General features: G+C 42.3%; 1 protein-coding gene across 1 annotated transcript; it reads left to right on the top strand.

The window, feature by feature from the left end:
* Positions 1 to 3,654: 3,654 nt before the first annotated feature.
* Positions 3,655 to 17,167, top strand: LOC111867166 (odorant receptor Or2). The gene is made up of 7 exons (XM_023856761.1): positions 3,655 to 3,915; positions 6,786 to 7,028; positions 9,468 to 9,739; positions 13,135 to 13,234; positions 14,147 to 14,251; positions 15,210 to 15,365; positions 16,949 to 17,167. The coding sequence occupies exons 1-7, from the start codon at positions 3,655 to 3,657 to the stop codon at positions 17,165 to 17,167; spliced, it is 1,356 nt and encodes a 451-aa protein (XP_023712529.1).

The following is a 17,167-nucleotide window of genomic DNA, read 5'->3' as shown; positions in this document are numbered from 1 at the left end:
ACGAATAATGACCTGGAACGTGAGTGAAAGATATCGATTGTTCCCCTATCGAGCCACTGGCCGGCATTTGCCTGGAGGGGTTGAGACAGACTGCCGAAGAACCTCGGTGTCCCAGCCAAGATAAGTTCCAATAGCTCTACCGCCGCGCCAGACCGCTCGGTTTCATAATATTCATTTGTTGAACTAATTTAGTATAAGTGATGTTCTCTTATGAGCCTCAACACTAACACAATTATGTACGTAACAAAAATACCTAGAACACATTTCGAACTATTGTATTTGACTGGAGTGAGTTTGTTAAGGCTAGTTTCCGGTAGCTGGATTTTGTGAGCACGATTATGAAATTTCTGTTCTGCAAAAGTTCGGGAATGTCTTTTTCCGTCTGAACTTCTAACGAAAGCAACCGCTCATTGGAGTTAGCTCAGTTGTTAAGGGCCCATTGGATGTGAATTTGTATTCCTTTTTCATTTCATGTGGCATGCTTCCTAAAGTTAAGTTGAAATCACAGTGGTACACTTTAAACTTTCTAATAAAATTGCAGGTATATGCCTAGTAATTTTCCCTTTTATGAAGAGATTTTATTTGCGTGATCGCGTGTTATAGCAATTTATGGAATACTTGATCAATCCGCCATTATGAAGCAGGCGCTACCACATTGCGCGGTCCTGCTTAGTAACTGCCCCACAGTGGACTGGAGATGCGGTATTACTGCGCCAGGAAAAGTAGTTACAGAGGAACTTCACATATGTATATCAGAACTTCACTCGTATGGAGATACGTTTACTGATTTTATTGCCTGAATTTTCTCAAGTTATTTGAAAATGAAGTCAGCATTTTGGAATAATTTTAAAATCTGGAATTAGTAAGTGTCTGGACACTAAAGATAAGGACAACGAAGAAACAAACTAAGCTACGATTTTCTTGAAATATTCTCAGTTAAATGGATAAAGAAGCATTATCTCAGGTAAATTACTGTCTATATATATATATGAATTGCTGTTTGAAGTGCAGGAATAGTAGAATAAATAAACATGAATAGCATCTGAAAGGAAACTGAATTCATACTAATGAAAAGGTGAGAAAATTAGTAAAGAATTACAAATTGCGTATGCTGTATGCTCGAGTAACAAATATTGTGTTCTATATAAATATTTCTCTTCACTGAAACTTGTTATGTGTGGAGATTATGCTCAATGGGATATGCATAATGACTAAGTTCAGGGCTGAAAGATCACAAATTTGGGGTTCAATTTCTAGAAGGGACGAGAGATTTATTTACTTCTCATTAGGGTCTATACCGGCTCTGGGGCCTACCCAGAATCCTATGCGAAGAGTATCAGGGCTCTCCCCTGGACTATGCGACCAGGACTAAGGCTGACCTCTGACTAAATCTCACCATCGCATCAAAAATGGGAGACCTCCCGGTGCCGGGGTACCAAATATTTCGGACGAATAAACGTTCTACGCCGAAACCAGAACACCAGGCATTGTTGCAGCAATATCCCGAAGCGGTCGCACAGCTAAAACCGCTCCTTAAATTGCTGGGCGACGCAGAGGACGTGACAAGACACATCTTAGACTCGGTAGGGGAAGGTACTGAATGGGCTGCCATTGTAAATCCTGCGGAAGAACATGGAGCGAGCTACTGCAAAGGTCTATATGGAAAGTCACTTTTTAGTGCCCTATACGATAATTAAACAGTAACGTTACACGAGTTAAAGCCGTGTTCAAGGGGAGCACACTAGCAGGCCACACTAACTCACCAAAACCCACAGCGCAACAAACAATGCAAGAAGGGAGTTTCCAAGAAGTACCGAGGTGGAAGCGGCCAACCACCGTCAAAAAGTGGCAGTCCAGACCGAAACGGCGCCCGCCTTAAACATTCCCTCAAGGAAGTTGTCATCCGAAATTTAGTCATCCTCCTCAGAGCAGCGGACATGGACACCGACACCACTTCAAATGGCAAACAGATAGGCCGCCTCCAATAATCCTAACGTCTACCGCTAAACTGATTCAGTTGCAAAAACAACTGAAAATTGTGGTCAAAGAAAACTTTGAATTCCGTAGCACTAGAAACGAAACCAGAGTCATCACGAGAAGCATGGAGGATTTACAGTGCGTGAAACTGATTCAGTTGCAAAAACAACTGAAAATTGTGGTCAAAGAAAACTTTGAATTCCGTAGCACTAGAAACGAAACCAGAGTCATCACGAGAAGCATGGAGGATTTACAGTGCGTGAAATCCCACTTCGAAGTGGGATTTCAGAAGCCAAGAAAGAACAGTAGAAGACAGAAGCCAAGAGAGAACAGCAGAAGACAGAAGCCAAGAAAGAACAGCAGAAGACAGAAGCCAAGAGAGAACAGCAGAAGCCAGTAGACAAGAGAGAACAGTAGAAGACAGAAGCCAAGAGAGAACAGCAGAAGACAGAAGCCAAGAGTGAAGAGCAGAAGACAGAAGTAAAGAAAGAACAGCAGAAGACAGAAGCCAAGAGAGAACATAAGAAGACAGTAGCCAAGGGAGAACAGCAGAAGACAGAAGCCAAGAGAGAACATCGGAAGACAGACTACGAGGGAAGACAGTCGTAGTCCAGTCAGAGTCTTAGGCAGTCATTGCTTGTGTGCTGTTGTAATTGGGATTAAGAGAGATTGTAAAGGGGGTGTTAATAAATCCAATCAGCCAATCCAAAATCCCGTCATTGTTAGTCACGGAACCACAAACATGTGAGAGAATTTAAGAGATGAGCATAGAAACTTGCGTTCTCATATGAAAGGGAAACTGTAACTACGTACATATCGCTCAGTGTGTAACCGACATCGCATTGAGGCTCTCACAGCTGTGGTTACGAAGAGTTATATCTTCTGGGGTACTGCTCTGTGCAGTCGGTTGAAAATCAACTGACGTTTCGGAGGAATATGTTGTTTCCGTCTTCACTGTCAATGAATAAACCAAGCAAAAAAAGAGCGTGAAAGCACCCACTTGCTTCCTGAGTTTACCCGGATTGCTTGCCTGCCTTCTTCTTCGGCCCTAAATATGGGTGGCATGTTTCTCCGAAACATCGGCTGACTTTCAGCGGACTACACCGCGTTATATCCCAGAATATAGAATTTTTCATCACTATACAGTTCAAAATGTACCCTTATCTGTTTACCTTTTGAGGTTAAATAGATTTCACTGTAAAAAAAGGTAAAGTTATCCCTCTAACAGGCCGTGGAGGCCCACAGAGTTTTGAGATGTCGAGGCTCCCACATTTTCCAGACAATCGGCTCACATATGACGCCTACCACCCTTTAGCCCCAGGAAGATTCCTGGTGCTCATTTCTGGTAGAGACTGAGTCGAACCCAGGGACATAGTGCGGATAGAAGGATTAGATAAACTGAAAAAAAAAATCCAATGATCTCTTCGGGAATCAAACCCGCAATCTTCCGGCTTCTAGCATAGTGCCTCAACGAACTACGCTACCGCGTGCTCCCGTACAAATTTTAACGTATTTTTGTAAAAGCATAAGGCATAGATTTAGTGTTGTGTAATTTTCTTATTCATCAGTTCGTCTGTCTCAAGTGCAGATATTTCCTCTTCCTCTGAACAATAATTTCAGGTCACGGCTGGTGAACGGACTTCCCGACCGACGTACAAACCGGAGAACCACGACTTCATGGCGATCAATGTGAAGGTGATGCATCTAGTAGGGCTCTGGAATCATCACTGGCAGAACAAACGCAGTTGGCGTTACTTCGCGTACTTTGGTTACGCTCTCTTCATGGTCTTCATCTTGACAGTTCATTCAGTCAGTGTGGTGCTGGAGCTCTGTTTCAGCTGGGGAGACTTCACAAGCTTCGCTAACACCGCTTGGTACGCCAGCAACTTCGGCGCTTCTGTCATCAAACAGCTCTTCATCCTGACCCAGACGGAGCGGGTGCGTTGGTGAAAATATTCCCCTCCCCTTATGGAACCTGAAGGCTCGTTACCGAGTTGACAAGAGGCAATCTCTGGCTCATATCGTGAGTCAGTTTAAACCAATCTAATCCCGCACATCCTGTGTATTTAAGATGAATGTTAATATTATATTTCTATCTTTGCCGTCTGTCCTCAAACGAATAGAAAGCGAGGCAAGTGGTGGGTAGACTGGTTGACCTTGACCATTCCCTTGTTTGTTCAGACACATTTTGCTTCAATGTACCAAGACCAATATTATAATTTACCGAAAATCATGTCTGGAACTTCACCGTGCGTGGTACACAAGAGGAGCAGGGATAGCTCAGTCGGTATAGCGACTGGCTATGGGCTGCACCACCAAGGGGTCGGGGTTCGAGTCCCTGTAAGGTCAAGAATTTTCTCTTTTTCACGTAATCCAGACCGGCTCTGAGACCCACCCAGCCTCCTATGGGTCATTCCATGTGAAATCATCCAGAGAGGTCGGTCACCATTAAAAAAAAAAAAAAATGTACACCTATTTCTACATATTTTCACACCTTAAAAAATGTTTAAAAAAAAGTGTGATCCGCTCGGTTCTCCCGGTACAGCCGTTTTTATAATGCAAAAAAAAAAACGCGTTTTCGGCTCAAATGGAGGTTTGCGTTATCTTCTGTATCTCGATAACTATTAAAGCTAGAGACTCCAGTGAAAAGCCAATTTGTTCCTCATGATATGGACAATAAATCATTTTATTGCAAGATTTTACTCAACTCATTTTCTTTAGGTATAATTAAGCTCGAAACTTACCTATCGATTTTGGGAAAGACGCTATTTTTGACCTTCAGAAACAAATGGGAGGGCGAAAGTATCACACCTGTGGTTTCTACCCTTTGTTTTCCCCTAAATGAAGAATATAATCACATAGTTTTGAACAGAATACTTATTTTCTAAAAATTTTCAGGAGCTTCCAAACTTTGCTCTGGGCCCAAAAATCGGCCATTTTTAACATCTCATATCTCCGGTGGAGAAGCTCCGAAACTTTTGAAATTCATAGCAGATAGTGCACTATTCTAGAGTAACTTGAAGTTAAAATTACAACTTTTATATTCAACTACTAGCGAACTTGTGGGCACTTTGAATTTTACCAAAAAGAAACCAATACCTCAACAATTGGCTTACCTGCATCCAATGGTATTAGTTCTTTGTGTACTCCGATGAATATTTTCCAGTTTGTTTGAAAGTACACGTAGTTCAGTAAGTGTCCACTATCACGATGTCTTCGAAATCATCGGACTTGGATGTTTTATAACACCTGACCGTGTTTTCCTCCAGACGGACGACCCGGTGTTTTTCTCTTGTGTGGAGCACAGTTTTGCACTTTTGGAACATGCTTTTTAGAATGATTTCATTTCTTGCAACTCCCTCTTTTGGCACAAAAAAGTAAACTATCCCTGGGATATTTTCTGTGCAGAATATTTACAGTTCTAGAGGGCACATGATTTGATTAAAATGAGTTCTCTGAAGACTGGCNCCTTGGGCATTTTCTTATAGTGTCCGCCTTGTAGTAATACAGAAAAGGGTGAAGTGTAGCCTGTTGATTTACCCAATGGAAACTTTGAATCTCCTCTTGAACGAGAAACGAACAATTTTATGGAAAATCTGTAAAATTTAAAGTGCCTACAACTTCGCTATTACTTGAATATCAAAGTTGTACTTTTAACTCCAAGTTACTCTAGAATAGAGCATTATTTTCTATGAGTTTAGAAATTTTTCGGAGCTTCCCCACCGGAGATATGAGACGTTAAAACGGCCGATTTGGGACCCAGAGCAAAGTTAGAAGCTCCTGGAAAATTTTTGGAAAATAGGTACGGTGTTCAAAACTATGTGATTATATTGTTCATGTAGGAGAAAACAAAGGATAGAAACCACAGGTGTGATACTTTCGCCCTTCCATTTGTTTCTGAAGGTCAAAAATAGCGTCTTTCCCAAAATCGATAGGTAAGTTTCGAGCTTAATTATACCTAAAGAAAATGAGTTGAGTAAAATCTTATAATAATATGATTTATTGTCCATATCATGAGGAACAAATTGGCTTTTCATTGGAGTCTCTAGCTTCAATAGTTATCGAGATACAGAAGATAACGCAAACCTCCATTTGAGCCGAAAACGCGTTTTTTTTTGCATTATAAAAACGGCTGTACCGGGAGAACCGAGCGGATCACAATTTTTTAAACATTTTTTGAGGTGTGAAAATATGTAGAAATAAGTGTACAAATTTTGATTTTTTTTAAAAAATGGTGAGCGACCTCTCTGGAAGATTTCACGTGGAATGACCGGGAGCTGTTTCCCCGGGACTAAAGCGGCACAGGCGTCAAACTGATCACTCATTTCCAACCAGTGCCGAGGTCAAGAATGATGAATCAATACAACCTCTCTCCTATACGCCTCCATAAGGACAACCTTACCTTACAGAACACGAGGTCTGGTTTTGGTAGCTTCATTACCTCGGCTTCTTTCCGTTGGAGCACAATGAGAACCCCGTGCAGAATTTGTCCTTTAGCTTCTTCTTGACGACAATTTTGTAAGCACTTACAGTCTTCCTGGCGACCTGACTGTTTCATGTTCCTGAATTGGATCAACATAATGATGTCTGACGAAAGGCATACACCATGCTGCAGTGAGACAATTATCAGCCTTGTGCGGCCGTTTGTCATTACAACCGTGCAGTCTTATTTGTCTTCCATTGGTTGGGGTGAGACTGAGTCCGCTTGGTACGTCGGCCACTAATTGTATGAATGAATAAATCGGCCCGCTGTAACAGTCGATGGCCACATAACCAAACATTCAGCATTCATGAGCACTTGATTTCAGGTTCAGAGCGTGACTATGAAACTGAGAGGAGGCATCCTGTCGAGCGGGTTGAGGTGGTCCACGGAGCAGGAGGAAATCTCCCGAAATACCAATCGGCAAGCGAGGCGCCTGTCCATAATGTACTACACGGTTGCAGTTACCTCCGTCTTGTGTGTCATTCTTCTCGGTCTGCGCACCAGCTACCGCCAGTTGTCTGGAGCCGTGAACAGCGCCAACGCCGACGCCGACGCCAACAAAACTATGGTAAATGTCAATTCCTAGGCGTACGTATGTTTTGCAGTAAAGCAAGGGAATCTGGTATCTGAGATTCCCACATGAGAACTGTCTTCTGGGATGTGACGTCATGTTTCTGGTAGATGTTTCTTGGAGGATGGAGACATGGCTTTCCTCCGAACTTCGGTCAATATTATAAAATGTAGACCCATTGCTAGGGAACGGGTCGGCAAACACGTTTCAGTGGAGATGGATTCTTGGAAACCAGCCCTTTGCTGTGTGATGAACAGATGTTTGTTCGGATACGGAAATGAAAAGTGTTTTCTGTCGGTCCGACCCGACACTATATAACAAGACCCAGATCATGTGGAGCCGGATTCGAATACCTCCACCGCAGCCCTGCGAATCGTAGGAGATGACGAAAATGAACCCAGTCCCTGGGGGTGTAAATGGGTTACCCTGTTCCTGGGGAACATAAATACTGAGACCTTGCCCTCCAGGTTGCGGGGGTCTCATATATGAGGCAGTAACATATGGTCATGAGTCCTGGGGGAGTCGGACCCGAGAATGACTGCGCTGGCGAGGGCCAATAATAATTGTAAACGACAGATGCATCCTATCGTCAGAGAGGGTGCTACATAAGGACTATAACCGCAAGTGTTCAGTTGAAAAAATATACTGGTCTTTTAAGTTAAAGATAAAGCTGTCCCTATGCTTAACTAATGAAGCACTACTCCCTGAAGGTGCATGGGTTGGTGGATGCATAAATCCAGTTTTTCTAGACCTCGGAACTAACTGGAGGCGAATTGTCAGCTCCACGCCCTGGTCTCTTTACCCCGGAGAAAGATTCCCCGGTACTCTACGGATAGGAGGCTGGGTGGACCCCAGATCCAGTCTGGACAACGTGGAGAAGTGAGAATTTTTGATCCTACCGGGGCCCGAGCTCTGACTCCTCAGTCGTCCAGCCCGTAGCCAGTCGCTATACCGACTGAGCTATCGCGGCGCTCCCCCCTTCTATATACAGGGTTATTAAAAAAGAATGAACCGATTTCATGACGCATTGCTTCAGTTCTCAAGCATCGTCATGGAATGAGTCAGTGACCATTTGAAAGAGGAGTTATCTAAGTTGTGAATGGCTGCCACAGGGGCGCTGAAGTCGCGTCGTTCTTCCGGAAACGTTCAGTTGTTCCTTTACCCTCGGAATGGCGAGTCCTCAGCAAAAGGCGTTCTGTGTTCTCGAGTTCGCGAAAACAAATTCGGTTGTCACGGTGCAGCGTGCTTTTCGAAGGCGATTCGGCATTAATCCGCCCTGTCCTCGGAACATTCGACGGNCAGTTTCAAGAGAGTGGGTGTCTGTGTAAAGGAAAAAGTCCAGGACGACCACCACGAGTCTCGGAGGAACAAGTGGCGAGAATCAGTGCTGCGTTTGAGAGGAGCCTGCGTAAGTCAACAAATCGAGCTAGCCGTGAGCTTGCGATCCCTCAACCCACTGTCTGGTGTGTGCTAACAGTACGTCTACATTTAAAACCATACAGACTGCAGCTGGTTCAGGCACTTACCAATAACGACAAAAGGAAGCGGATGGAATTTTGCGATTCGATGCTGGAGATGATGGAAGACGAACCTTCATTTCACCGTTAATTTTTAGTGGTGAAGCGACTTTTCACTTGAGCGGCACAGTCAATCGTCACAATGTGCGTATTTGGGGAACAGAGCACCCACATGAAACAGTTGAGCGCGAAAAAGATTCCCCTAAGGTGAACGTCTTCTGTGCTGTGTCTCAGGACAAGGTATGGTCCCTTTTTCTTTGAAGGAAACACCGTTACAGGACAAACCTATCTCGATATGCTCCAAAACTGGCTCTTCACTTCACTGCAAGCAGATTCGCATGACTTCATTTTTCAACAAGATGGAGCACCGCCCCATTGGCACCTGATGGTCCGAGCTTTTTTAAATGAAAAAGTACCCCAGCGATGGATTGGTCGGAAGGGGACCCAAGACCTTGCTCTTTGTGCTTGGCCTGCGAGATCCCCAGACCTCACCGTGTGTGATTTCTTCTTGTGATAAAAGATCACGTTTATGTTCCACCGCTACCCACTAACCTCGATGACCTTAAACATCGAATAACAACAGCGATTAACTCAGTGCATCGTGATATGCTGATATGCGCCTGGGAGGAATTCTCTTATCGCATTGATGTTGCCCGTGCTGCAGGTGGTGGCCACATTGAACACTTGTAAGACAGGAAATAAAAGTTGATTGTGAGTAGAATACTTGTGACTTGGCTGAAGTTTTGTATTACTTTCCTTTAATAAAATATTGCGTAATAAAATCGGTTCATTCTTTTTGAATAACCCTGTATATACAGGTATGTAGGTCATATACACAATTTTCAGGGCGTTGTGATTAGGCAAAGGGACACATTTATCCTATTTTGTGAGGCGCTAATAGCTACTGACCCTGTTGCAGGAACTGCCTCTGAAGGCTTGGTATCCAGTGGACACCCAGCAACCTGGGAACTACTTGCTTATGTTCATATTCCAGTTGATTGTTGTGACCGTAGGCCCAATGGTGAACATAGGCACCGATACCTTCCTCATGAGTCTCATGATCCACGCGTGTGGCGAGTTTCGCGTCCTCAAGAAGTCACTCAGAAGTCTCAAGCAGAGGGCGGTGCAGCTACAAGACGAAGACACCAGCATCAGGTCGCTATACCCACCTCAGCGCTTCAGTGTTGTAAAGTAAAAGAAGAAATAAAGTTATCCCTGTAACAGGCTGTGAAGGCCCATAGGGTTGTGAAGCTTTGTGGGTCCCACATTATCTAGACAATCGGCTCAAAGATGGCGGTAAGGTTGTCAGTCTTACACGCCGGCCGCGCTTTACTCCCTAGGAAAATTATTTAATTAATTTCTGGTACTCATTTCTATTAGAGGCTGAGTCAACCCAAGGGCCATAGTGCGGCTGGAAGGATTAGGTCAATTGAAAAAAAAATTCAGTTACCTCATCGAGACTTGAACCCGCGACCTTCCGGCTTGTAGCATAGCCCCTCAACCAACTACGCTACCGCGTGCCCTATATATTATGAATGCATATCATATCTGAATATTATAGATAATTTGAAGGAGATAAATTTGCCCCTGTTTTTAATTAATTAAGTACTATGCTTTGAAGATGAATATAGGAGTTGAGTAAGAGTTTTTACATTATTTATTATACTGCAATTGGGTTTTAGCCCGGTGGCAGTAGTACACAATAGGACAAGTAACACACATTACGTATTATTAGTCTCGGAACTAGACGAAGGTTGAACGGTTAGTTTCAAGCCTCGGCCGCTTATTCCCTGGGGAATTGTCCCCCGGTACGCTTTGGATAAGAGGAGGACTAGTGGCCCCACAACCGGTGTGGACGCCATGAAAAAGATAGATATTTGTTTATGCCGGGAATCAAACTCCAACCGTCCAGCCTTTAGCACGTTCCTACACCGACGGAGCTGTCCCGGCCATGATAGATTCCATGCTTAGATGGGACTAATATACAGCCTGGAGTTTCTGAGTGCATTAGGAAATCTTATCCTGTCCAGTGCAATGTAAAAAAGTAGATGTTCACATGTTCGCGTTTTCTAGAAAAGGGTCCCATAAAAGGACAAAAACATTAAAACTCCATCCAATTAATATTTTATTTCTGCAGGAGGACAACATCGAGCCATGACATGTCGCTCTCGAATTTGGTGCGCAGAGAGGAGAGAAGTATCGCCGCTTTGGGAGCAAGCTGTGCTTTACCGCTCGGAGAAACAAGAACTGAGAATGAATTGCTGAAATCAAAAGCCAGCTTAGATTCTAGGATACAGAAGGCTCTGGTTGAATGCATACGCCATCACCAACAAATAATCTTGTAATTATTTAATATTATACTCAATGTCGGAGTATCTACTTTCGAAGTCGTTTGAAGCTTCCTTCTATCAGGAAATTCCCTCAATCCGTATATGTTTTACAGATATATAATATTAACATTTTAAATGGATGTCATTAACACTTTAAAGCACACTGGCTATTATATACAGGCCCTACCATCAGCGTTAATATTAAATAACTCTAGATTCTTCACGCAGAATGTATTTATAGAATTCATATGATTCTTAGAAAAATGAATTCTGTGAAGAATCAATCACCTATTTGTCTCTAATATGACAAGGATAGTATAGAAAATGACGCGCCCAGCAATTTTTCTCACGTTGCATGTATATTCGTTGCCGTGGTAACATTTTTACCAAGCCACTTGCAAACGACAATAGAGGGATGAACATACAGGCACGCAGACCGATGGGAGGGTTTCATGAAATCCGCCGTTGAGATGGCCACAGGCGTAATGATATATTCATGCATTCATCTGTAATCTGTCAAGACGACAGGTCCACAGTCTCTTCCAAAACAGTTCCTCCATTTGATGCGATCTAGAGCTTTCTCCTTCAAATGAGAATATCCTCTTCTGTCCCCAAGGTCATCCAGCATCTTCTTACGTCTTNTCTTCTTGTCACTTCTATCCGCCCATCTATCTTTCCTTCGATAGCTTCTTTTAGAAGGCAGTTTCTGCGTAAAACATGACCAATCCAATTAGCCTTCCGTTTTCTTATTTCGTGTAGGATATTCCTCTGCTCACTGACTCTAATTAACACTACTTCATTTCTCATATAATCGGTCTAACTGATCTTCTCCATCCTTCTCCAACACCACGTTTCGAAGCTTTCCATGTGTTTCTGATCTACTGCCCTAAGTGTCCAATTTTCAGCCCCATAACAAAGCCATGCTCCAAATGTAGCATTTCACTAGTTTCTTTCTCAAATCTAAGTCCAATTTGCTGGTAAAAAAATTCTTCTTCTTGCTAAATGCAGCTTTTGCCATGGCAATCCTGGATTTAATTTCACTAGTACACCTTCCATCATCTGTTAACAAGCTACCCAAATATTTAAAACATTTCACATTCTCCAGTTGTTTTTGGTCTATCTTTATTGTGACTGGGGTTGGTTGTCTCGAAATTTTCATTACTTTTGTTTTCTCCACATTCATTTCCATGCCATAGCACCTTCCAATTTCAATTAGTCTATCAATCATGCCCTGTAGCACAGTTTCTTCCTTAGCCATTAACACAAGGTCATCTGCATATTTCACAGTTTGAATAATTTGCCCTCCTACTTTGAAGTCACCGAGCCCATCCAGAGCTTCCTTGGTAAGGCATTCGCTGTACAAGTTGAACAGAATTGGTGATAAACAGCATCCTTGTCGAACTCCTCTTCCAATCTGCACACTTCTTGTCTCCCCTCTGTCCAGTCGTCCATGTACGATTTGCTAATCAATTAATTTGCTAATCAATCTTCTTTCATGCCAATCGATACCTGTTTCTTTCAGGATCTGCATTAATTTGGTCCAGTTTACCCGGTCAAATGCCTTCTGCCAGTCTATGAAGCAAACACACAGTTCTTCATCTATCTCCAAAGTTCGTTCCGCTATAATTCTCATCATCCCAATTGCATCCCTGGTTCCTTTTCCTCTTCTAAATCCAAACTGATCCTCTCCAAGTATATCCTCTATTTTCCTTTCAATTCTTCTTTTAATTATATTTGCTATTATTTTTGCTGTATGTGCAATAAAGCTTATTGTGCAATGGTCGCTGCATTTTGTAGCTTCTGTCTTTTTCTTTAAGGCAATCATTGTCACTTCTGTAAAGTCCTTTGGCCACTCCCCATTTTCATATATATATATATAAACAGGACAATTTTTAAATGAAAAGAAGACGATGGATAATGTCCAAAGCATATTATTTGTACCAATGTACCATCGTCACAAACTTTTAGAGCTTATATATGTATAGAGTTTAATAAAGATTGGTTCGAGCATTCAGAATTTGATAAGAGGGATTCACAGACACAGAGACAGCACGGAGATCACATAAGCCTACTTTCATTTTTCAAAATAAGGGAAGTAGGCTAATAAGTATCTACGTAGTATTTTCGTGCAGAGCCTTAAAGAGTTTTCTGTTGCTATAACGGAATTCATCTGCATGTGGTTTTCATTAATTTTAGGTTTGAAACATCTAATTTACTGAAGAGTACTCTAAAGTTGATTTCACGGGTTTTCCTCAGGTATGTTTCAGATCTTGAGGACATGTTCAGTTCCATGATGTTTATCCAGTTTCTGTCTATCTCTCTGAGGATATGCCTCATGATATTCCTCATTACTCTGGTAAGTTAACAGACCCAAACTTTACCTACTCGAGACGCGAGGGAAGTATTTAATTATATGTGATCCAGTTTCCTTGAATTTTGGTTTATGTTGGATAATTTACAATAGGCCCTGGCTATACCGCGGCTTTGATCATATCCACCAGTTCAGTTTACATCCCCAAATACATACTTTTATATTGTGCAATTTTTGACAAATGTTTTAGTTTACAGTATAGATTATTGTCACGTGTCATAGTGACTAAAGACGGGATTCGGATTGGTGTGTGTTATATATTGTCAAGTTTCCGGCAACGCGACAAGAAATTAATGGGTTCCAGATAAGGTGAAACAATTTATTGGATAAATTGTTTACAATTACAGTTACAATCACTCAGAAATAGCGTCTTCCAGACGATGTCACCTGGTTAGTCTGTCGTCTTTTGGTTCTTAGCTGAGCTGGTTTCTTCTGCTCTCAGCTCTGCTCCGTTCGCCTCTGATCTGTTCTGATCTCTGGTCTGCTCTGGTCTTTATCTTCTACAGTCGGACGGACTAGAAGACACCTTCAAGGTTCCGTTTCACGTGTTCTATGCACCGGTCGCTGGTGTATTTGTTGCACTAGTTATTGTTTTCATTTTCGTGCTAACGTCTGCTATGTGAATACCTAGCCGTTGCCTAATAATGGACGCCCGCTCTGACTCAGATATTCTGGCTTTAGGCGGCTGGCCACATTATTTATTATTATTATTATTATTATTATTATTATTATTATTATTGTGTTTATTATTATTATTATTATTATTATTATTATTATTATTATTATTATTATTGTGTGTAAAGTGAGGAGTCGAGCGACAAAAACAGTTTAATAACAGGTGAATATACAAAGACTTGCCTTGCAACCTCAGAACTGAACAGCACGTTTTGCTTTCAGACAGGTGACAAAGGGCTGGCTCAGCTGACCTACTTCCAGCTCCTGTTTGTATCGTTCCTTCAAGGGCTACCCTTCTGCTGGTACGGCAGCGAACTAACTTACCAGGTACGTGAAGTCAGTGTCCTTGACACTATTCATGTCCGTTTTACGCTGATGTTTGACTCCCACTGCATACGTTTCGCAATTGTATCAATATTGGAAAAATCCAGTTTGGGGGTACAGTAAACATACTTCATGATTAGTATTCGGTTCGAATACAAACTGAGACCGTTTTACCTGAAGCGCTAGTTAAACATCGCGGCAGATAAAAGCAAAGTTTATCCCTGTACTTAATCAGGCATGGCTCTGCACATTCATGGCCTCGGCGATAGATGGAGACAGTGTTTAGGTCCACGTTCCAGTCGCTTTTTCCCGTTACCCATTTGACAGGAGTTTGGGCAGTTCCGGAGACAGTGGCCGAGTGAATCCAGCAGAACGCCCCGAGAACTAATAAATTTACAAAATTACCCTAAACTAAAATGAAGTAGGCTGTGCTGTTTTGTGTTAAGCCTTTGATATTCTTGTATTGCCGAAGTATCTCCAAAATGTATATGTTTCTTTTATTGGTAGGTTGAGGTGAGATGTAAGCACATTTGGTATCGCAGCTACAAATGAGCATATTGCATCAGCCCAGGATGATGCACGGGCATGGAGCAGTTGTTAAAATGAAAATTGGCATGGGAAACTGAAATATTCATAGAAAATTTCTCTAGTGCCATTCGTGAACTAGATATCTCAAATTATCTGACACGGGATCGAACTCTGGCCACTGGGGATGAGAAGTACGTGTGTGATATTTGTTTACCTGTATATCCATCACACGTTACGTAAAATTTTTGGTTTACAAAGCCCACTAATTCCTCCCCTTCCGTCATGTTATTTCCTTCAAAATTCTGGACCAGTTTTGCACTTTCAACGACTTAATACTCAGAATGCCTCAAAGAGATCTGTGTAAATCTGAGATTCTCTGAGTAATTCTTATTCTTGTCTCCGTAATGCAACGACGATGCATTGATACTTCCAGAACGAATCCGTCGCCCGCGTCGTTTTCGAGACGCCCTGGTTGGAAGCGTCGCTTCATTTCCGAAGGTTACTCATGATTGTGGTCATTCGCGCCCAAACCACCCTCCATCTCACAGGAGGAAAGATTTACATCATGTCCCTGGAAACATTTCAAGCTGTAAGTATCTTCTGCTTCCGTTGCAGATGGAGGAGACAGTCTCAAAGTATGAAGGGTACAATGTGGACTGGATGCATCTGGCTCAGGATAGAGACGAGTGACAGACTCTTGTGAAAACAGTAATGAGCATTCTGGTTTGTTAAAGGGCAGAGAGTTTCTTAAGCAGCTTATCTGCTTCATGGACACATTCGGTTTTCTTCATTACAACTTAACTATTTATATGTCATCTTGCTTGCATGTTCTGACCTGCAAATTCGTCCTGCGCGTCCTGCAGATGGTCTACACCGCCTTCTCCTTCTTCAGGCTGCTTCAGGAACTCAGTGCACCGTAAACGCCGCCCCGCCAGAAGACATTGCGTAAGCAGGAAAATTCTCTTGTTGGTATCGCTCCATTCACTTTCGTGTGAAATGAAGCTTTCGGCATACATAATTTTTCCGGTCTGTGAATGTGACATGACAATTTTCATGCTTGGTCCGGCTGGACAAGTGCTACATACTGCTTGTGCACGGTGTAGCATGTATCAGTTTAATTTCGTAACCCATCCCTGTTAAAGTATGTAAAGGACCCTGGCCGTATTTTACAAGAGAATGTCTGGTACTAAGAGCTGCTCTAATATTAACATAGTTATCACTGTTTTAGAGACGATCACAGTGGCCGCGCGGCCTAAAGCATGAACCGTCTTCGCCCGTTCGAACACTGGGGTCGTGAGTTCAAATCCCACTCAATGTATGGATATTTGTGTGCGTTTATTCTGTGTGTAGGCAGTGGCCTTGCGACGGACTAATCCTCCGTCCAAGGAGTCCTACCAACTGTATATAGGATTAAGAAACTGAAAAAGCGGCTAAGGTCCAAAGGGCTGTAGAGCCATAAAGAAAAATGATTGTTTAAGCTGACTAGTTAGCTATGACATCTGTAATGTGATTAGGGCGCAACAGTAGATTTCTACCAGTGAGAACATGTTTGAAGTGAATTATCTTCTGAGCTGTGACGACGTGTATCCTGAGGAATGAGTCACAGGGCTGTGCTTACCGCCTGCTTCTTGCTGGTTGCATGTTTGACCCTGGGGATGCAGGCCGAAATTTTCCATCGAAATGTCCATAAATTTGTACAGGACTGCATTACATCACATCCCAGATTATAATATTCTTCATAGTGATTCTTGCGATAAACTCAAATTCAACAGTAATAAATTTGTGTCTGCAATAAATGAAGGCGAATAGAAATTACGTGCATTTATGCAAAATCACAGAGATTCCGTTTGGAAAATATGTCCAGTGAGACTTGAAATAAATCACATCTTTTCTTTTTCTGTCTTGATATAACGCTAAAGGAAGTCACAGAAAACTTGTATAGCCAGCCTTGATCTCTCTAATTGCCGTATGAAATTGACATGTAATTAAATTGCATGAATTTTCTGTTACTTTTTTTTACTACAGAAAGGTATTTTAAATGAACCAAGATAATCAATGGGATAACATTCCCTGCCTATAGCAATTCCGAAGATAAAAATGATCACACAGACCGACATAATTTACCGTACTATTACAGTAGCAATACTGGAAGATATGTGTGCACATGAACAGACAGGTGAAGGACGCAACAGCGTGAAAGTCACTGCGGAACTGTACAACGGGCTGGAAGGATCTTGTGATGCAGCTCTTGTCGGGTTGGAAGCAATATGTGTGTGGATTGCCTTGAGAACGTGGACACGAATTGATGGCAAACGCAGTGTGGCGCTGATGTTGAAGGAAATCATTATAGGCTCTACTTCGAAATATCCTTTTGTGTTAGATTTATGTTAA

This window comes from Cryptotermes secundus, unplaced genomic scaffold (assembly GCF_002891405.2).
Source record: "Cryptotermes secundus unplaced genomic scaffold, Csec_1.0 scaffold451, whole genome shotgun sequence".
Lineage (NCBI taxonomy): Eukaryota > Metazoa > Arthropoda > Insecta > Blattodea > Kalotermitidae > Cryptotermes > Cryptotermes secundus.
Note: the sequence above shows the minus strand (reverse complement) of the source record. Positions and strands in the feature narration are given on the sequence as shown.

Excerpts from the sequence above, each read along its gene's own strand:
- LOC111867166 (XM_023856761.1), top strand. The coding sequence starts at position 3,655 with ATGGCGATCAATGTGAAGGTGATGCATCTAGTAGGGCTCTGGAATCAT. Across the intron at positions 7,029-9,467 it reads CCGACGCCAACAAAACTATG|GAACTGCCTCTGAAGGCTTG; the intron begins GTAAATGTCAAT and ends ACCCTGTTGCAG. Across the intron at positions 9,740-13,134 it reads CAGCGCTTCAGTGTTGTAAA|GTATGTTTCAGATCTTGAGG; the intron begins GTAAAAGAAGAA and ends GGTTTTCCTCAG.